General features: G+C 36.9%; 1 protein-coding gene across 2 annotated transcripts in view; it reads right to left on the reverse strand.

Moving 5' to 3' along the window:
• Positions 1-453: 453 nt before the first annotated feature.
• Positions 454-23,219, reverse strand: part of LOC135749978 (low-density lipoprotein receptor-related protein 8-like) — a 75,777-nt gene continuing 53,011 nt past the window's right edge. Inside the window, exons 8-18 of one of the 2 annotated variants that reach the window (XM_065268709.1) lie at positions 19,739-19,858; positions 17,565-17,690; positions 15,252-15,423; positions 13,274-13,501; positions 11,548-11,666; positions 11,317-11,456; positions 9,391-9,532; positions 5,811-5,963; positions 5,292-5,543; positions 2,143-2,211; positions 454-1,370 (exon numbers count right to left, since the gene is read on the reverse strand). In XM_065268709.1, coding sequence (XP_065124781.1) covers positions 1,057-1,370; positions 2,143-2,211; positions 5,292-5,543; positions 5,811-5,963; positions 9,391-9,532; positions 11,317-11,456; positions 11,548-11,666; positions 13,274-13,501; positions 15,252-15,423; positions 17,565-17,690; positions 19,739-19,858 — 1,835 coding nt within the window. In that variant the 3' untranslated portion in view covers positions 454-1,056. Of the gene's footprint in view, positions 1,389-2,142; positions 2,212-5,291; positions 5,544-5,810; positions 5,964-9,390; positions 9,533-11,316; positions 11,457-11,547; positions 11,667-13,273; positions 13,502-15,251; positions 15,424-17,564; positions 17,691-19,738; positions 19,859-23,219 lie in introns of both variants that reach the window. The other variant, XM_065268700.1, reaches the window with a different exon arrangement.

Consider the following 23,219-nt stretch of genomic DNA (forward strand, 5'->3'; position numbering starts at 1 on the left):
GTTTCGTTTTTTTTTTAATAGTCTGACTAATTGCTAAACTGATCTCTTGAACAAATGCCTCATTGAAAATAACAAATGTTTTGGTTTCCTAGGTAATCTATGTGTTGTTTTTTAACTTGTTATATAATTAAACTACGTTTAAAGAACTTTTTTGTTATTTATTCTTAGCGGAGTTTGCCGGAAGTTACGTGCAGACCACGACAGCCACTTGTTTATGTTGTTACTGCTGAAACCGTTTATAGTTCCTAGACATATCTGCCTAGAAAATCGCAACTTTTAATTTTCTGTCAGAGTCAAGTTTAAAATAGAAAGAGTATCCAAACTCGTTGTTGTTTTTTTTGCGCGATGCTAATGGTCTATCAGATTCAATGGTTTGTGCTAAGCTATACAAAAAGTGGTAGCGCCAGACCCATAGATGAGCTGAATGGATTCCAAAACGGTAAAAATCAACTGTTTAACTCTAGGGGAGCTGGAAAATTAGCATATTTTCAAAAAAAGTGAAATGTTCCTTTAACATTTTCTAAGTTTTTCCCAAACATAGGTTAAAAACAACTCAGCATTTTTGAGAGGGTACTGTATATGTCATAGGTCTAAATTAATAATAGTTACTTTTGAGATTGCATCTAATTTCCTTAACCACTTGTACCATTTACTGTATATTTTAACCACCTAAACCACTTGTATCACAAAGTGATGTTAGTAGTAAAATGTTTCTCTGAGACTGAATGTAAATTACAGTGCAGTAATATTACTTTTAAGAATAATCTAAACAATTGCAAGATTGTTTAAGAGCAAAATGTTCAATGGTTGTTATAATCAGCAATAAACCTGTGTTAAGTGTACCAAACAAATATAGGTAAATCCGTTAAGCATTTTTTTACCATACTTTCAGCCTCTAATCATACTGTACGAGTACCCAGCATTTGCAGTGCATCATTTTAATGCACTTCAGAAACTGTCCATTTGTCCAACCTTGCTGGATCAGTTCCTGCATAGCTTGGCAGCCCTGTCTCAGTCCTAAACTTTGAGGTCACAGTATTTATAAAGTTCTCCACTTCATTTAGCACTAGAGATGGTGGGTTGATCTGTGTACCAGTGTGTAGCTGGATCTGGTATGCCGGTCCCCAGAGGTAAAGCGATGAAGGGTGGGCACGATGCCGTACCGACTGGAGTCATGCCAACTACGGGTCCAGGGTAAGGGTGATGATGTCCAGCCAACCCGTCGGTACGGCCGATATGGATCTCGTCCTCTTCTGTCTCTCCCGTGGTCTTGCGGTAGACTGGATTGTCGAAGTTCATGCTCTTGGTGCTGTTCTGCCTCCAATTGCGGTATACGAGGTAAACGCCGGCACACAGGACCCCGAAGACCACTGTGGCAACGATAGGAACTGCATGTGTTTAACATACAGCCGTGAGGGACATGTTAACGCATGGTTGACTGGGGATGGAATGATTGACAAGGCAACCAGATAGATAGATAGATAGATAGATAGATAGATAGATAGATAGATAGATAGATAGATAGATAGATAGATAGATAGATAGATAGATAGATAGATAGGGTATACACTGAGTAAGCAGGAAAACATTTTGTCTTCATCAAAAAGACAAAATGAAAGCATTGGTATGACAAAAATCTAATAGCTCACAACAATCAGTGCTGTGCCATGCAGAATGAATGGTATGTTCTCAACAAATATTAAGTTAACAAAACTAAATCAGAGAAATCATAACATCTGCTCTCTCTGCAATGCAGCAGGCTTGATGTTTCGTAGCACTGCTCGGGGAATTTCTTTCTTGGCTCACTAAGACAATAAAGTGGTGTGAATCTAAATTCAGTCAGACACAACACACACACACACACACACACACACACACACACACACACACACACACACACACACACACACACACACACACACACACACACACACACACACACACACACACACACACACACACACACACACACACACACACACACACACTTGCATTTACATACAGCTGAGTCTGTTGCCCTCGGCTCAATCACCTTGTAGTTCATGCATTGGTGAGTAATGCTGGTGTTCGACTGCTCTTAAAATAGCACAGAGCAGGACCCTAGTGGCCCTTCTGTGCCAGAGAGGTTGAAGATGTACGTACCTATGGGAATTACAACGCCAAGCACCGCCACTGTCAGATTACGGCCAAGGAGGAACAAATCATTGCCGGCTACAGGAGAATAAAAGAGAAGAGTTGCGTATACATTTAGACGTTTCATGCATTTATCCTTGAGATCACCTAATAAAGTCATACAAGCTGATGCAGCAAAATTGACCCTTTGTAAACCTTCACCCCTAGAATATTGACAAGCTTTCTGTATTTTTATCAGTGCATTAGGGAAACTTGCAAAAAAAATCCAATGCGGTTTCTGAATCTGTTAAAATATTATTATATCTCAATACCTCTTTTACACACCGTGTTGATCCCAGAAAATTGGCATTAATTGCCAGAGTGCCTTCTGGATGAACCCAAACACGTATCGGATTGTACCCTCAGAATGGGACCTAGTAACATTGCCAGGATCAGTCCCAAAAGATGCCATAAGCATCACAATGCCGTAAATGATGTATTGTAGAAACAACGCATCTGTTGTTGTCAGATCGCTTGGCAGCTTAATTAAATGGGATGTGAGTCCACAGAAAATTTTAGAGCAGTTTGTCATAGAAGCAAAAGAGCCTTAAAAGAAATCCATGATGATATTTATTATCGGTAAAGTTTCGTTTTGCTTAGCATTTTTATTTGGGAGGCTTTGCTGTCGCTGGAGGAAGCCAGTGCTGTCTTCCAACTGGAGTAACATATAAGTAATGGATGCGTTAACAAATATGACATTTAATTTATATGACAGAGGCGCAAAACTGTATCTAAAATAAAACAGACAAAAGATCAAGTGATTGCTGTTGGACTTCTCATTATAATTACATGACGTATAAGCTACATTAGGCATTAAGCAGACGCTTTTACTGTATATAGAGATTTAAAAAGTGAGGAAGGAAAGCGTGAAGATTTGTCATTACACGCATCTTCTTTATATGTTTAGAAAAAATAAGTAGGCTATAATAATATTTAATATAATGTATATAATAATAATATAGATCATGTATAATAATATATAATAAAGAAAATATTATAATATAAAATATAATCATGTACATTTTATATATCAACATTATTATAAACATTATAATTATAGCCTAGTATTTGATAATAGCGTAAACGTGATTATTGCGTACGAGTGGTTTTAGGTTTTCTGGAATTTTTGCCTACATTTAGAAGACATTTTGATACAAAAGTTTTTGTTGAATCACAATTTGTTTGTGAAAACATCCGTATGCACATCTCAGGCACAAATTTGTGCGTACGCATGCTTAGTGATTGAGACCCACTGTCTGATTTTAAAACTGAGTCGAAATCTTACCTGCTATCAAAAGCCTTTTCCTCCACTTGAAAATTGCATAAAGTTCACTGCGAAAAATTATTTTCAATAAAAAAATTCTTAGTATTTTTGTTTTGTTTTCAGTAAAAAATATCTAAAAATTCTTAAATTAAGATGCTTTTTCTTGATGAGCAAAACAACCCAAGAATAAAAGTCTAGTTTTTAGACCAAAAAATATCACATTTAAGTGATTTTGTGCATAAAACAAACAAAATATCTGCCAATGGGGTAAGCAAATTTAGTGTTTAACAAAAGTGTTCAAGATTTTTTTTGCTTACCCCATTGGCAGATTTTTTTGCTTGTTTTATGCACAAAATCACTTAAATTTGATATTTTTTGTGTAAAAACTAGACTTTTTTTCTTGGGTTGTTTTGCTCATCAAGAAAAAGCATCTTCATTTAAGAATTCTTAGATATTTTTTACTGAAAGCAAGACAAAAATACTAAGAATTGTTTTTCTTGAAAATATTTTTTTGCAGTGTTGTATTACATTTTACGTTTAACATTGTATATCTTAATCATTTTTTTATTTTTATTGTTTATTTTCTTTTCTAAATGTATTTAGAAACACTGTGAAAAAATGTATTTAGAAAGCACTGTGCTGTAATTTGTGTGCTTTATAAATAAATAAACAAACAAACAGAAATCGCAGATTATAAGCATATTTAAAATGCACAATTACAATTACTGTAGGTTTAGGTGCATATTTCTCCCAATAAAAAATAAATCCTGATATAAGTCAGACAAAATTATAACTAAAAGACCCATATTTGCTATAAGACCATGGACGTCGGAAGCAAAAAAATAATAATAATTGTGGGTGGGTGGGTCCAAAGCATTTACTGAAGTAAATTCAATTTTCTTTAATTCTGGTGCCTTTTAAATGAAATTTAAATGAATTTTTTCACCCAAAAATGAAAATTCTTTCATCATTTACTCACTCTCAGGTTGTTACAAACCGGCATAAATGTCTTTGTTCTGATGAACACAAAGGAAGATATTTTGTAAGCAAACCGTTTGTGGGCCCCATTCACTTCCATAGTATGAAAAAAGTATACTATGGAAGTAGATGGGGTCCATGAACGGTTTGCTTACAAACATTTCTCAAAATATTTTCCTTTTCATGTTTATCAGAACAAAGAAATTTATACAAATTTTTAACAACATGAGGGTGAGTAAATTATGACAGAATATTCATTTTTGGGTGAACTATCCCTTTAATCAATCAATACATTTTAATTATACCCTAAAAGCTTTGTTTGCCTTGTTGTGTTGTGGTCGTGCAGCAGGTGAAAGTAGTAAAAACACGAAATAAAGTTTAATTTACATTGAATTCCCTAAAACGCGGAACGGAGTATATTTTAATAAGGGACTCCTCAAGTGAAATGGATTTGACTGATGGCTCTCTGACAAGTGAACAAACACATGCGCTAAATTAGAGAAAAAGTGAGTGGGGCAATATCATTGTTCTTAAAAAATGGTTGGGTCTTGTCCCACCCACATACAATGGTTCCGACCCCATGCATAAAACCCCATATCCTGTTTTAAAAGACTGTCAAACATAGCAACAGTCCATGTTACTTGGTCTATGCTATATCTGATGACATTTTCAAGCTGTTAACCGATTTGAATTCTATGCACATCATTTTTCCTTCCCAGAAAAGAATAAAACCTATTGAACTATCCCACTTTATAAGCACACCAAAAATGGAAATTTGTGGTTCAGACCAACGTAAGGTTCTGTAAAGCTTGTCAAGACTGTAATTAAGGGGGCGGGGCTTAGCGAAGGCTCAGTTTGACTGAAGACACACACTTACAGTGGTGAGACAGGTTGCTTGTATCTCCCAGTGTGGTACTGTATGTCTGTGCTGGACTCTGCTCTGTAGCATTCGAGGAGACGAGTGGCTCCTCAGGGCCGGAAGTAAAGAGTGATGGCACAATGGTTTCTGCTATATTATCAGACTGAGAGGTCACTGCTGCAGGAGACTCTGGTTCCTGAGCAGCCACTGAAGCGGTTTCCATGGTGACGTTGATGGGGACAGTAGGCGTTACAGCAGTGTCATTTTGGACTGGAGGTAAAAGGTGAGAATATACAAAGAAAGAAATGTATATAATTAAGATAATTACCAACTACTATAGACATAAGGCTCACAAAGAATAAGTTGCCATCTGTCTGAAATGAAACTTCTGAATGACATGACATTCACAGGCAACGAGGAGATGAGTATGATGTTTAAACTACTGTCTTGGAGCAGCAAAAATAGAAGCCAAATGAGATAATTTGCTGTTGGTCTCATTGCACCTGGCTAGTAGGCGATGTAATGTGATGGGCTCACCGGGTACACATTGGCGTGTGTCAGGGCTCAGCTCCTCTCCATCAGGGCAAGCGCAGGTGTATTTGGGTGAGTGCTCGCTGATCTGAGGGGCTCGCAGACATAAGAAGTCACAACCTCCGTTGGTCACGCCACCCAGGTTACAGCTGTCAGGAGCTAACACACAAACAACAGTCACAACACAACAGTGATTTATCATCTGTCAACAGGATGTGGTACAAATGTCATTGTGTGTGCTACAGTACACAGAGCACGCACACTTTATTTTCAGTCTCTTAAGACTTACACTGCAAACAGTAGTTACTAGTATACTGTTGACGTTCATTTGGTGCCAGATTGTTCTGTCTAAATGATTTACATTTCCTGATTTATTCACCCTCATGTCATCCAAGATGTTTCTCTCTTTCTTTCTTCAGTCGAAAAGAAATTAAGTTCTTTTGAGGAAAACATTCCAGGATATTTCTCCATATAATGAACTTCAACGGTTTGTAGGTCCAAATTGCAGTTTTAATGCAGCTTCAAAAGGGCTCTAAACAATTCCAACCGAGGCATAGTGGTTATTTTCGCCAAAAATATAAAAAAAGACTTTTAACCACAACAGCCAGTATAGTACTGTGTCTATGACAATACAGTAAATAACTGGCAACATGGTTTAAACAGTGGTAAAACCACCAATAATCAAAGATGCATGATCATTGTGGTACTCTAAAACTTTTGAAAGATTTATTTTATGTTTAGTGTTATAAAAACCACCAACAATCAAAAATGCTTGATAATAAGGTGTAATGGCTTTGCAATCAAAAAATGTTGCTATAATGGAAGTCAATGGGGCAAAAACAGCCACTAACAATAAATGAGGAAGAAAAAAAAATAAAATCTGAGTTGCACAAAATCTAGAAATTCATCAAAGCCAATGTTTTTTCTAATCTGACTGTGAAAAGGGTTTAAAAATCCAGTCCAAAATCACTTTTTATATTGAAAATAAGTAATTTTGTGTTTTTCCCAAATAAGTAACATCACTTATTAACTTGGCAATTAAAGAGTTACAATCATGGAATTTTTGTTGGTAATTTTGATCAGTACTGAGGTTGATTAACAGATTTATAATTTTTTTTTTTGAAAAATATTGATCTGATACATTTTTACAACAGTTTCATTTAGTGGCCTTTTTTGGCCACAAACAACATGAAAGGGCAGTGAATTTGAATAATGCACAAGGGTTAACGTTGATAGGAGATGCTAAAAACTTGCTAATCAGGAAGCTATTTGGAATCTTACCTTTATGTGTTTTAAAGGCACTCACAAATATTTTAACAGTTTACTTACTCAAAGTTGTGTGATCCATTTTCAGCTTTTAAACATACAAATCCACTATTATATTGTTGAACACAGCACGCTCCAGAGTAAACAAACAAACAAACAAACAAACAAGTTTATCAAGGCAAATTGGTGACACCTGCATCTGTGGATGAATTGTTTGTATGCATGCACATGTGTGCATATGTGTGTGTTAATGCATTAATCCTTGTTTTCTGACTGAAGATGTAAACAGTTTTCAATAAATTGTGATGTAGTGCATCATGGGGAATATAGAGGACAGTAATTTACCAGATAATATTTTTTTAATATTTTTAATACAGTTATTTTCCTTAATTGGTGCAAAGAGTAATTTACTGTAGTTTATTATTAGTGCAGCCTAACTGCACCTCATATCACAGTAAAATACCTTTCACCGATGTTAAAGATAAATACTGCCTATTTTACAGTTATTTACCCAGAAATCTACAGCAAGGTTTAACAGTGTGGGTGTACATGTGCGTTTCACATACGACATGCATGAACTTTCGGCATGATTACATAATATGTAAGGTAGGGGATGCTCATTCTAGGGCTGGCGTAAGACGAGAAGTGGTGGTAAAGAGTACATGATGATCGTTTTGCTAGATAAGACCTTTATGCCGCGGGTGGGTTCATTTAGAGCCCGCTGAAGCTGCATTAAAACTGCCATTTGGAACTTTAAACCATTGGGTTCAATTGAAGTTCACTATATAGAAAAAATCCGGGGAAAAACTTAAAGTGCACCCATTTAATTGCTAAACAACGTTTTTTGTGTATTTGGTATAATACACAATGTGTTTGCGTGGTTTATGGTTTAAAAACACATTATTTTCCACATACCGTACATTTTTGTAGCTCCAGATATCCTGTCTTCCTCTAACGCATTGATTTTGTACAAAACTCATCGATATGAAAAGCACTGTGTCCATGATTCGCCGGCTAATCTGTACGTTGTGATTGGCCTGAATACCTCTGACGTCAGCCATAGGAAATATGACGCCCCTTACCATGTTTGAAAGATTTGCTCACAATGCAATGCTTACAGGAGTTAACTTACATGCTGTGAGTCAAGGCGGGAGGAATTATGATAATGTCGGTCTTGTCTACGTTAACAGGCCCAGGAAGTAAACTGTTACTTTCAGTTTGTGTGTTTGTTGTAGTTCAAGAAAAGAGATTTACGTTGGAAATAATAACTTGCGTCATCGTTTACATTGGGGTTTGTACCTTTTGCATATCGTTAACATGTACTAATACACACTTACACACCAAAGGAAATTTAAAATCATGAATCAGGCTATAGTTGTTCATTAATTTCCTTTCCACTGTAGAAAGAAAGAAATAAGCATTTTGGATGACATGGGGGTGAGTAAATTATCAGTTAAAGCAACACTATGTAGTTTCCATGTAAAAATGACTTACAGCTCCCCCATGTGGTTGAAAAGCGCAACAGTGCCTGGTATCAGACACTCTTCTGCGGGCAGGGGGAGGGGCGGGGCTGTGTGCTCTACCCTCCACCGCCACTTTCAGAGTGTGCTTGTAGCAGCTAGGAGGCTGCTCAGGTTGGCTCAAACTGATTTTGCCAAGTGGTTGATGTCCACAGGGCAACATATTGTGTTGACCCAAGGACAACATTTTTCTAAATAAAACCTAAACCCAACCCAAACCCCAACCCTTACCATAACCAAACCCTAAAATCAGAGGGACATGATTAGTGAAAAACAATGGTCTAGAAACAGCTAATCCTGGTTGCAAGCTTAAATTTAAAACAAACTGTAAACTTATTTCTGAAATCTGATTGGTTGATTGAAATGTTGTCCCAGGGTCAACATAATGTTGCCCTGAGGACATCAACCACTTGGCAAAATCAGGAGAGCCGCTCAGGTTGCAGCAACAGTACAATATGTCCAGTTAAAAGTTGTTCTATCACTGAAATAATTTTAGAGACATTATTTAAAGGTAAAAAAAACTACATAGTGTTGCTTTAATGTACTTATAAAAGTGGAGTTTGCATTAGCAACAATCAACGGTTTGAGGCCAGGAAACACATTTACAGGAAAAAAATATTGACTGAATGCACTGTAAATCACTTTAGATAGAAGTATCTGCCAAATAAAATGGCAGGCATAATAGATTAGAAAAATTTCAAGGTTGAATATTAACGTTTTGCAGTATGCCATTTTAGGCAAAAATGTAAAGATTGGAAAACAAATAAATAAAAATACAAACTGCACTGAACTCTACATACCCTCAGGTTGGCTTAACTCATGGAAAACCACAATATCATGCGGATCATTCAGGTGTTCAGCGAGACTGGTCACATCTTGACCCGTGAGTCTGTTTGCGCTGTAGACAGCTTCCTTTTCACGGTCCGTCCAGTATACCCGATCCTGAGAGAGACACAAGAGCAAAAATTGACTCCAATTTCCTGTGAATAACCTGTCACCATGATGCCAGAGCGCTGTAATGTACTAGGGTACTGCTATGTGTGTGATATGCACCTTACTTTTAATCTTAAACTTTAAATTCCAAACAAAAGGATGAGCAACAGAAATAGTGATGCACCACTAATTAGAAAATGAAAGGGAGCCAGACAAAGCATTTCTTGTTCAATCTGCCCTTACTACAAATATTGAGCTTTGTTTGAAGCAATGGAAATCAATTCAGAATTGATCACCCTGTCTAAAAAAAACTACTAATGGCGCTTTTCCATTGTATAGTACCCAACGGTTTGGGTCGGGTCAGCTTACTTTTAGGTGCTTTTCCACTGGGAGCAGTACGTAGTACCCACTACCTTTTTAGTACCACCTCGATCAGGGTTTCAAGCGACCCCAGCTGATACCAAAACGTGACGTGAAAACACTGTAGATCACTGATTGGTCTGAGAGAATCATCACTACCAACATCATCGCTATAATGTAAAAGATTAGCTTTGCCTTTATGCTAGCTCGCGCTGTCTCGAGTAAACCTGTTGTCATCTGTGCTTTGCTGTAAATTCCCAAACTCCCTTTTAGCGATTAAAAACATCCACAGGTTGAGAATCAGGGACACCATAACAGTTTTTTCAGACTTGCAGTTTGTGGCGGCACATTCGCTACGCGCACGCCAGCATATACGCTTAAATGCAACTTAAATGAAGCTCAGCGGAGCACGTCGACTGACGGCACGGGTGTTTGTACAGAAACTGTCATGTGAGACAAATGTAGTGATAAACGCGAAGTGCAAACATCTATTTGTGGTGGTCAATTTTAATTTAATACATGTATGGGAATGTACAACAAACTCTCACTTGTATGATGTCACAGCAGTAGGCAGCGCAAATATAACAACACGCCTATAATCCCTCCCACTCCGAAGTGATACAGTACTAAACTCGATGGAAAAGCTAACCAAGCCAAAGTAAGGTGAGCTGACCCGACCTGACCCAAACCAAACCATTGGTTACTATGCAATGGAAAAGCACCATAATAATGCTGTCTAGAAAAAGTTGTTTTGTATATTAAAAAAACAGTAAGCTGTATTACTAAGGTGAAATCTCTCGCCAGACTGAAGCTGCTGTATTAAGACCTTTAATCCTGTGCCTGCTGTGTAGGTGTCGGAAATCCCTTCAGCTTTACAGACGCAATGAACAACACTACTCCGCCTCGGTCTTTCTCTGCTGTAAGGATCTGGTTCATCTTAGATTACATTGTTCACCACAACTTCAGACTCCAGTGAGTTTGGGAAAACTCAATAATCTGCTTTTCTGTGAGGTAACTCTTATTTGTGTAAACTCAGCACTCCATCCCTTTGTTAGTGTACCATGGAGTACCAAAACTACAGTGCCAAGAGTAAAGACGAATTACTGGCCAGCCACAGCTCTAAATAATCTACTATATAAATAATCATGCAACAAGACAAGCGCTGTGTGTGGGATCCATTGCTTAGTGCCGGAGGCTTGAACAACAGATACATTTATTGCAATATGCTGATGCACAGCAAGCATTAAATATAAAGTACACAAACCTTCTGGTGTTAACTGGAGGCAGGCAAATGCACACTTATATTAAATACACACAGGAAACAGACACACAGCTCTGACAATAGGCTGAATGTCGAAGTATGTTCCATTTTTACCAAAAAGTATGGTAGACAATCTCTACATGTACAGTACAACAAATACAAACATACTCACCTCAAACACAGCAAGGGCGTAAGGATGGCCGAGTCTCTCGATGGACGATAGGATGACTCTGCGTTGAGCCCCGTTTAAATCCACGCTGGAGATCTGATGAAGTTTTGAGTCCACCCAGTACAAACGCTTGCCAACTACATCTATTATAAAGACGTGACAGTGCATTCAAAAAGCTATCTTTTTAAATAAGCATAAATTCTTATGTTTACTACCTGATACAGAACTTCTTACCTAAAGTGATTCCATTGGGCCACTCGATGTCTGCAGACACCAATACCTGTCGATCTACACCATTCATGCCAGCCTTCTCTATCTTGGCTCTGATCCCCCAGTCAGACCAGTACATAAACCTGTGAAAGTGTTTACCAGAAGTCATGTGCTGTTTATTCTGCTATTAAGTGCTAAGTGAGGATGAATAAGAGATATGAAGAATATTCAAAACAAAAGAACTATGATAGTAAGCAGCAAGATGAATATGTCCACCCTGCCTGCCATAGAGCCCGAAAGATACATCAACAAATTTAATTTGGTCAATTTAACCCTCAAACGCTCCTCGTTTTCGGTTTACACTTATGGCCCTTGGGGTCTATATGACCCCAAAATTGAAAGCATAATTGTAAGAAAAATATACATTTGTTTTATTTGTCAAATTCCACAAAAATGCTCTCTGTGACAGTCATACGTGTATGTGTTTGTGTGAGCATGTGTTTTTTGCATTGCATTTGTGCACAAGTACCAGGCCTTCATTTTTGTGTCAAAAGTTTCAGATTTATGCTGGATTTATTGATATTTATTTTTGGACAAATGGAAAAAAAGTACTTTTTTTTGCATTTCCCATTCACTTTCAATTGGGGTCATATTGACCCCAAGGGAAAGATTGATAATTTTTTTTTACATAACTTTAGAACAACCGAATCAAGCCCAGTTTTTTGTATATGTAAAGATAGATTATGTAGGAAAAGTCACAAAGTTTCACATCTCTGAGATGAAGGGAACCTTTTTTGTTAACCAATGGAATGTCGTTTGGGGTCATATAGACCCCAAGGACCGATTGAGGGTTAAAAACATGTCCCTTTCATTCTCCCAGCATCAAATTTGTGTAATTTCGCTATATTTGTTCCGCTATTTTGTATGCAACTCAATGGAAAGTCTAGTTTGTTTTCCCCTAAAAGTGGGCGTTAACCTGTTTAGAGACATTCTGTGACGTTGCGCCGGTTGTGCGTATTGGGAAATCACAACCCACTGGACAGCAGTCCAACCGGAGCGCACTGTGCCTTAGAGGAGCACCATAAATGTATGGAATGGGAAAATACATTTTTTCATAAACCTTGCGAACACACTTCATTAAACAAAATACACAAAGCAAACGTTGTTTTAAGGAACATAATAGGGGCTCTTTAAAACTGGATTAGGGGCTCTTCGAATTTGCCAGTGTTTTCATACTAGTGGAATCAAATATTGACATTTAGAGTTAAGTTAAACTTATTGCAATAGCAAGTAAAGAGACAAAATCAGATTAAACAAACTGTGGTAGGTCACTTTGCTTCCAAAATAAGCTGAACCAAACTCAGACTTTATGCACAATGTAAAATATCTGGTAACAGATTTTTTGGATTTTTTCCCTGTATGAGCAGCATTAAGTAGAAGTGCCAGTCTAGACAGTCCTTGAACTATAAATGCCTTGCAAAAGAGCCAAATCTCATTTTATTTCCTGTAAATGTTGCAGGCTTACACTTTGTTGCTGCTCTTCCTGGGCATTTTACTTATCCTCACGCTATACCAGTCATATACAATTTTTTGGAGTGAGCTATTTCTTTAATGCATATTAATAAAAAAATGTAACAACTGCTTAGTGACATTCATGTCTTATCATTCCTGTGACCTTTAAAGCCATTCTGGCTTGTAAGATGTTGGGATGAGATCGGTTTGATAGCTGCCCTCTGAGAGACGTGCTTACCCTCGTTCTGGATCCACAGCGATGGCCCGCGGCTCACTCAGCTCGGTGTTGATCAGTACTCGTCTTCTGCTCCCATCTGTTGAAGCGACAGATATGGTTCTGTCACCCGAATCAGTCCAGTAGAGGTTGTGGTGAACCCAATCTAGAGCAAGACCCTCCGGGGAATGCAGATCCGTGTTGATCAGGGTAACGTGACGAGACGGATCGCTTGCTTCGTGGATGTATGCACTGCAGAGAGAGAGAGAGAGAGAGAGATTCCTTGTAATGTAATAAATATAGCAAAAGTAATAAATGCCATATATTTAAAGGGCCAGTAGTGTAGTTTGTGAATAATTTAAAGTAATAAAACCATTAGTTTATTGATTTTCAATGAGAATTTGCGTTTGCAGCTGGTTCAAAATCCAATAATGACAGAAAAACATTTGTTCAGAAATAGTGTAAGGTCAAATACATTTCACTTCACACATCACCAACAGATCTACACATCATCTGAAGTGCTCATCAGTGCCACAGGTCTCTCCGTATATCCAGGTCCCCAGATCAAGACCCCGTGGCGTTCTATTATCAACTTCAATCTCATTTTAAATGACTTCAACATCACAGTGGAGCAGTTACAGCTAATGACTTTGCACTTTATCATCCGTTTGAAGTCCAAAGGAGACAAAAGATAGACAGTGAGAGAGGATACAGGGGCAGAACACTGCCAAATAAAGACATGTCACATGATAATGGGTTCCTGTGAGGTACTGTATCTATTTTCAGGAAAGTCAAATACGTGACATCAAATTAAATGTGGAATCATTTTAATAACTAAATAGGGAATAACTAAAGTGCAAAATAAAAGACATTAAAACATGGTTGAACAAAGGAAATACGCACCAAATTCCCCAAAAAATGGTCACACGGCATCAGTAATATGAGCAGGGTTCCCACACCTTAGTTAACTTCAAATTCAAGGACCTTTCAAGGACTTTCCAGGTCTAATACCCTGAATTTCAAGGCTTAAATGTGGGGACACATTTCGAGTGAGAGCAAGGTAACATCGTGTTACCTTTTAAGATACATTGTTACAGTTCCCTTTCAAGGGAACTTGCGCTGCGTCACTGCGGTGACACTTTGGGGACGCCTCCAGGGGTAAGTGCGTCTGAATGTGTATATCAAATTCAACCAATGGTGAGGCTTAACGATAAAGACAGGGTGACGCGGGAGCCAGGAAGTATATCGCTATATGAAATATAGCCAAAGACGGCGTAAGAGGGACGCAGGAAGTATGGAAAGGGAGACGCAGCGTCTCGTTTCCTTCTCAGGGAACAACAGTTACATTCGTAACCCGAGACGTTTTAATGTGTCAAACACAACTATGCAAAAAAGCATTTTGGTATGAATAAACATTCACATACAGAAGATAAAAGCATTTAAAGTGAACAGTTTAGCACACGTGCTTAAAAAGACTAGAAATTGTATGATATTATCCTAAACTACACTGGGAATAATATGGATTTTTTTTACAGAAATCTCCTTGCTTAAAATTGATTCAAGCACTTTCAATGACCTGTATCTACTATGTATATTTTAAAAAATTCCCTGGGCCTTGAATTTTTTCCCCCAGATTTACAAACTTTCAAGGATTTTAAGGACCTGTGGGAACCCTGTATGACATTTAAACAGTTAAACCTCTCTGTGTCTTATTTTAATGCATTTGAGTCTAAATTGAAACTATTAGATTATTATCAAGAGACTAATGGTCTGAGCATGCAAGGGAGGGGTTGTGTAAATAACTGAAGCTCTTTCCCCCGGTTAATAAATGAAAACATCACAACCGTGTAAAGCAGCACTTTATCACAAATTAAGCCAGACTCTCATCGTAACGGGCACAGCTGCCTTTAAGTGCTTACAGTTTAGCTGAACAGTTTTCAGACCTATTATGCGTGATGACAAAATTCAAAAAGATTAAAAGATTAGGTCTAGTTAAGGTCACCTGTATATTTTACGTTGAAAACGGTCACACCAGAACATGCGGTTGGCAGCTACATCTATATCAATGGCGACTGCATTCTTCTGAGTAGGAACCACCTGTGTGTAGTCCCTCTTCACCAGGTCAATGCGTCTGATCTCATGTCTGTTCGTGAACATCAGGTAAGGGCTTTTTCCTAAGTGAAGACACAAAAGTACAAGACATGGGTGAGACCGACGGGTGTGTATTAATAAGTAGGTATTTAAAGGTATAAAAAAGAGTTTAAAGGAACGTTTCAGCTGTCACAGAAAATATTTAGTCAACTTTAAATCTCAAATGACACACATTATTTAATAAAATTTGCAAGACCCATATATTTTGAATGTACAGGCAAATAAATTTTTACTACAGTATAGAGGATTTTTCTATATTAACTATATTACTTGCACCATAAAATTATATTAAATACTGTATATGATTACATTTACTGTATATTTATGCATTTTATGCATAGCACTGTGCATGATTCAGTTGGTAATTTTTTATCAGTATGTGTGTTCTCTGAGGATCGAACCCTATAGGAGCTACAGGAACAATATTTCATATTAACACATATATTACATTATTTCAAATATGATATGTCTTCATGTCTACCGCACACACTCTTCTTTTGAAGACAAAGTGCCTGTGCTATTTTTCAGCTGTCCTATTCTGGCAGACTGATGAGCCTCGGAGCCAAAGTCAGTCATGTGATAACATTTGATTGGAAATTCTGCAACAGCTGGACAAAATGTTCTGGCAAATACTGAAAAAAACGAATGTGAGGTCTGATCTACAATATAATAATACTATGTGTCTAAGAGCATGAACTAATGAAAAGAATGGTGCTCGTTGAATGGTTCATTAAGGGAATAATATATCTCATAAAGGAAAAAAAACAGGCTTGTTACCTAGCTTTTAAAAGTAATCACTTTTTTCACATCTTAAGCCCTATTCAGAAGGTGTATTTCTGTTTCTCATGGGGCTTTAAGGTTTTATCAACATTTACAGGAGGTAGTCAGTAATTTTATTGCCGTCCAATCCAGAATGTTAGTGTTTTTCTCCGACCACCCGCATAAAAATTCTTGGATGAATTACCTACAGTTTTTTGACAAACACCAAGGTCGTGTGGTAATTTAATTTTCTTTGAATACTGATCTCTGAGTTCATAGAGGGGATCAATGCAAAAGTCATTTTGCACATTTTTTAGACCACTAAAAAGCACTGTATGGTCATGCGCTTCACATTTATTCTGCACCAGTGAAGCATCTTTCTACGCGGAAATTTTAAACATTGACACCTTTATAACTAAAACTATACACTCTAAAAACAAACGGTGCTATATAGCACCAAAAGTGGTTCTTTGCTCGGAATGATAGAAGAACCGTTTTTAGTGCCATATAGCACCGGTGAAGCACCAGTGAAGCACCTGTGTAGAACCAAATAGGGGCCATATAGCACCACATATGGTTCTACATAGCACTATTTGGTTCTACACAGGTGCTTCACTGGTGCTTCACAGGTGCTATATGGCACTAAAAACGGTTCTTCTATGATTACGAGCAAAGAACCACTTTTGGTGCTATATAGCACCGTTTGTTTTTAGAGTGTATGAGAAGTATTTATGGGGACAATCTTTCATCGGCCTTCTACAGCGAATTGGAGAATCAAGAAAAATCACTAAAATGTTTATCAAAAATGCTGAATAAAATGTTTAAATATATTAAATTATACATATTCCATATACATATACGTATAACTAAAAATCAAGTATCCAGGTCATGTGAATGATCAAATAATTAATCACATGAGCAAGGCATTTTCAGGGCCACGTGAGTTTTATCATGGGGAGGCATGTAAATATATTTTTACAGACATCCTCATGAGAAACAATTACCATCTTAACAGGGCTTTAGTTTCACAAAATGGTGTTTTGCGTCAGAAAGGAAGTTTTAAGTTGTCATATTAAAATGAAAAATTTTATGTCAAAGCTTAAAAATGGATTCTTTATGATATTACCCTGTAACCGTGTCAATAAAGACTGGAACAAATAGGAACTAGGTTTTAAAGTTATATTTTTTTGGCCATTTTTGCCATTATTTGACAGTGAGTAGGAGAGGACAGGAAAGTACAGGGAGGAGAGAGGGAAATGGAACGGCAAACGACCACGAGCCGGGAATCGAACTCGGGTCGCCGAAAGTGCGAAAGCACCACATGTCGGAGCACCACCCACTACACCACCGGATCTGACAGGAATTAGCTTTTAATACAACAGTAAAAGTACCAAAAATATCTTACCCTTTGCTTTGCAAGTTTTGCTCACAGGGTCCATCTCATAACCTGAATGACATTCACACTTGAAATCTCCTTTAAGGTTGATGCAGATCTGACTGCAGGCATCAGGGTTTTCACACTCATCAATGTCTGTGGAACAAAGCGACACATGCAGACATGCTTACCCGCTCAGCACAGATAAATTACATGGAAATTGATGGGTACTCCCAAACATACAGTCTACTAGTTAACTAGAGGCAGATATGTCCAAAAACATAGCCTTGACATCTAAGCCAAAACAAGGCAAAATTTGGGGTGTCAGTGAAAATTGTATTGTCTAGTTATAGGCCAAATAAAAGAAATAAATGAAACCAAACACCCAGTAATCACTGTTGAGTTTGCTTATATGATGGAATATCAAAGCAAAACTGGCATGTAACCAAATTCAAATTTATTTTGGCTAGAAGTGGGTTACTAGTACTGTACATCAGGTGTATAGTTAACCTAAACTGTGAAATGATTGGTATTGCTTGCTGGGGAAATTTTTACAATTTAGCCAAATGTTATTATTATGCAGTCATGCTGAAGTAACCTGAGGTCTTGATGAATGAACATAATGATTCCTCTTCAAAAACAAGACTGCTGGATATAAGCTGATGACCTGCAATCTTTTTTAAGAGGAATCATTATGCATTATGGTAAAATATGCTATTATGCAGATGTCCCTACCCTAACAAACTTGTTGACAAATATTTATTGTTGGTGAACAACTTTCCACCAGCTGAAACAACAATAAGCCATACGTAAACAGCGTAAACCAGCATGGAAATTCATACTGGTCTAACCTGGTCTAGAAATAGACTATACATTTTGAGAATCAACCTACTGGTCAGATGCCCACACTCTGGTTGGGTTATTTTTAACCCATGCTGGGTAAATACTGGACAGAACACACCGCTGGGTTAAATCAATCCAATGCTGTTTTTTAACCAAACTGCTGGGTTATTATAACCATGGTTGCAATTCAACAACACAACAATGGGTCATTTTTAACCTAGCATTGGGTCATTTATAATCCAGCATGTGTTCTGTTCAATATTTACCGAGCAGGGGTAAAAACCATTTTAACAAACCAAGCCATTTTTAGAGTGCAGATCTGTACCCATGGACTACATACAGTAACATAATTTACTTGATACAATAATTTTATGCAGGGATTAAATTTTCGTTTGAATGACATCACATAAACTAAATGCTGTGTTACCATTTTTTCAAATACTGTAATTCTGCCATTTTAACTCATTTCCCACCAGCCATTCTTTTTTAAAGTTGCCCGCAAGCAATTTTTATGATTTTCACAAAAGTTTCACAAAATGCCTTCCAGGAAAATTTTCTACTAAAAAATCATACAAATATATCAAATAAAAGAACAGACCCTCTGCTATCAAACAAACAAAATGGGCGGGAAAAAAAACGTTTCATCCTATCAATATTTTTTTCTCCGCTTATAAACTCTTAAATATTTTTCTTAAAAACAATTTTTTTGCTAAAAGTTGAAATAATTGCATTTTTGTGAAGGAATTTTGTTAGAGATCAGATTCAGAACGATTATCAAATCATACAGAGTTTAAAATTAGTAAATAATTTTTTTGCTTCAGTTTTTTTATAAATTGGGTTAGTGCATCCAGTGGATAATCACAGTATTACAGATTAACATAAAACCTCATCAGGAACACATTTTTTTATGAAAATGTTATCTCCTAATTAACGAGATAACTCGTCGTCAACGGCAGTAAAAAAGTTAAGAGGCAAGGATTTTTTATTTGTACACATACTGTACACAAAATTTGACAAGTTGTCACAGCTGTAAAACTGAGCTGAAGAAATGTTTGTGATTTATTGTTTTCTACATAAAATCATGGTACATGATGTAAAGAAAATTCTGTGAAATATATAACCTTGATATCTTTAATATTGACTGAATCAAAGATTGAAATTACTGTAATGTTAAGGAACTCATGGACTACTTGGATGCTTCGAATTTCATTATTAAATTTAGCCTGATTTCATAGACAGGGTCACACCGTATTACCCAATATCAAATTCAATAGTCTTCCTTTACGCTTATAGTCTATAATGTAAACAGACAAAATCAATTGATATACTTGAGTGAAAGTAAATTAAGAGTCAGGCCTGACCTCCACATGTCCTTTTGTCCAGCAGCTTGTACCCAGCGGGACACTGGCATTCAAATCCTATAGGCCGGTCTACGCAGATGTGTGAGCAACCACCATTATTAAGTAAACATTCATTTAAACCTGTGAGACAGAGACAGAGATGGGACAATAAGCTTTTTCATTTATACCTGTGAGACAGAGACAAAGACAGGACAATAGGCTTTTCTTATAATCATTCTTTAAACTTCATTAAAGTCTTTAATATATAATAAATATATACAAATATTTTTAAATGATTTTAATCTTTGCAACAATCAACAGTCTATTCAATGGGTTTTATTCATAAATGTGAGCAAAACTAATCTTTTTTTGCTTGTGTTTAATGAATGAGGCACTACTGTATAGTAATTCACAGAATTTTGTTATATTTTTAAGGCTTTGTGGACTAATGTAAGCTATTATTCACTGAAAGCTGTACTATTATGGAGCTTTTATCCTCTTAGATCTTGACAGACATGGTCACTATGAAATACTGTTGCGTTGACAAATCTCCTTTATTGTTTAGCACAAAAGTAAAAAATGCCATTTTGTGCAAACTGTTTCTTTGAGACAGCTTCACATATTCATAGATAGACAGTAATTCCCTAAAAGCCTCATTTTCATTCACGTCAATATGGCACAGACTAAAGTCTATTACCAAGAATAGTGTGTATTATTTGAAAAGAGAATGAGAGTGACATTACTGACAAAACACTGTGAGCGGTTATACATTTACGGCACTGAACCAGCTCATGACTTGTGTTGCTTTGTTTGCATACAGTACAAATTGCAAAACATATTGCGACCCACTGCTTGAGTGGCTGTATTGAGAACACCAAGGATTTTAATGAGACAAAATGGAGAAAGATGTGTGGGCCACAAAGCTTTCTCAATTTCTCCCCTCCAACTATCTGACAAAGCATTTGAGGACCAGGTGTTCCTTCTAATTCTGTGTTCATTAATAGGTGCTGGCATTCTGACAATATCCAGGGAAATGAAACATTTGGGGCAGGGCCACCTTGCTTGGAGCCAGCCGTATGTCAAATGAGCCTTCTGAATTAAAGGGTAAGACATAGAGTGCATTAAGACCGAGGAGTTAGTAGTGCTTTCTCTTGAGACTGAGATTATGGCTGCACGTGGGTGAATTTGGCATTTGCAGGAGCCTGATAAGGTATGGTGTGCAGGTACACACAAACATGAGGCTCCAGCACACCCTGGAAAGGTCTTCATTTCTCTTTGATCCTAATGAACACTGAAACTATGAGCAGCTTTTCTTCTTTAGCAGAGCAAGCTCTGCCCCAGATATTGCTGAGATATATGACTGTGAGAATTAATAAAAAAGCTAATGCATAAGAAATGAATATGCTTTCAACAGTGATGACGAAGCCTTTTAATGAACCAGATACTTAAAGATCATATTTATATACAGTTTATATCCATCATTCTAAATATATTACAATTTTATTTTACGTCTTTAAATTTGTAAACAGAATGAAAGCGCTGCATTTGAAAACTGCGCATGTGCGCAGGGTTACGAGCTTTAAGACCCTGGGGAATCCCTGGGAGGAGTGACAAGAGGGAAGAGGGAGCTTGCGCGTGAATTAAATATCTTGAAAATAAACAATAGATAACTAAATCACGATAACAAAATCAGTCTTCCGATGCAATATATGTTATTTACAGCAATAATCGGACATTAAATCGATTTACACAGATTAATTAGTACTTCACCTCCCATGTGACATCATCAACTATGTTGTTAAACCAACATCAACACCAAACATGGTGGCACTTTGATAACTTCGAATGTCATTGGTTTTATGAATGTGCCTGTCAAAGAAAGAAACTTATAGTGTACATATAAAATGATATGAGGGTAAATTATGAAAGAATTGTCATGTTTGGGTAAACTATTTCTTAAAAATCTGTTCCTGCAACATTATAAAACACGATAAAAAATACATTGCATGTATTCATTTGACAGACACTTTTATACAGTCCTTCCAGAAAAACAGGAGCTTTTTTGGGATTGTTGCAGGCAAAAATCCTTGATCTTCCGGCACGTTTTCTTAAAAAATGCGATGGAATATCCGGGATATTTATGCAATTTTATGTAATGAAATTGCAGGAACTTGCAAAAATTGCGGAAACTAGCAAAAACTGTTTGCTGCTTTTTAATGATGTTCACGTCACATAATCATGTCACTTCATAACGTTCTCATGGCAACAGGGGACATGGCTCTGTTGTGTTAAGTAAATGCTAAATTTTTCAACGTTCTGCTAAGATATATGTGATTTTTGCTACAAAAATGCGGGGGTTATGAAATCATTCAAGCCCCGCCTACTTTGCTCATGGAAATCTGCAATTTATGCTGCAAAAGTGCGGCTTATTTGAAAAAATGCGGCCCCCGCATAAATATGCAGACTTTGGCTGATTATGCGTTGAATCCCGCGATTGCATAATCGCGTTTTTCTGGAGGAACTGTTTATACCATGCAACTTAAAGTGCATTACAGGGTATAATGTACATTTATTAGTATGTCTGTTCTCTGGGATTCAAACCCGTAATGTTTGTGCTCCAAACACAATGCTTTACTCTCAGAAAAAGGTTACAAAAGTTGTTAATGGGACGGTACCTTTAAAGAAGATCCCAATACAAGAAATGTTACAGAAATAAACTAGCTAATAGACCAACTGTATAGTATTGTATACAAGTGTATAATATCGGTATCGGCCAGAAGTTGTCTGTTTAAATCGATATCTGCCCCAAAAAATCCTATCGGTGCATCCCTAATTAAAAGTATAAGAACATGGTTAGTTTTAGCATGAAAGTTAAAAGCTGGACATTAGATAGGTTGTTTTAGACTAGAGATGGTCTGTTATTTTCATATTGTGGGGATTTTATTGGGATTGTATTCTGGAAAAGTTTTTAGATGAAGTAGTTGTATTAATTTGTAATACCAATGCTCTTGCTCCCCTTGAGTTGTGCTTTACTTCAAGGACCACAATGGAAATTAGTTACTTTATTTTGTTATCCTTGACAAAAGTGTTTATTTCACTTTCTGTCCAGAAAATCAAATCAAATTTAATTAAATACCAATTTGGACCTTTAAGGTACCAATAAGCACCTTTTACTGTAGGTACAAAAGTGTACCAGCCACAGTAAAAACTTTTGTACAGTACCTTTTTGTACCATTAAACTATATATACATAATAAAAAATTAATAAAAGTAAATAAATTAAATCAAATTTGTTTCAAACTAAAATATATCTTTATTCACATCCACTTATACCTCTAAACTCTTATTAAAGGCGGGGTGCATGATCTCTGAAAGGCAATGTTGATATTTGAAATCACCTAAACAAACACGGCCCTACCCCAATAGAATCTGCACCTTCCTTTTGATAGACCCGCCCCACACATACGTGACCTAGGCAATGATGTTGTTAGTAGACACACACC

Source organism: Paramisgurnus dabryanus, chromosome 6, assembly GCF_030506205.2.
Source record: "Paramisgurnus dabryanus chromosome 6, PD_genome_1.1, whole genome shotgun sequence".
Classification (NCBI taxonomy): Eukaryota; Metazoa; Chordata; class Actinopteri; order Cypriniformes; family Cobitidae; genus Paramisgurnus; species Paramisgurnus dabryanus.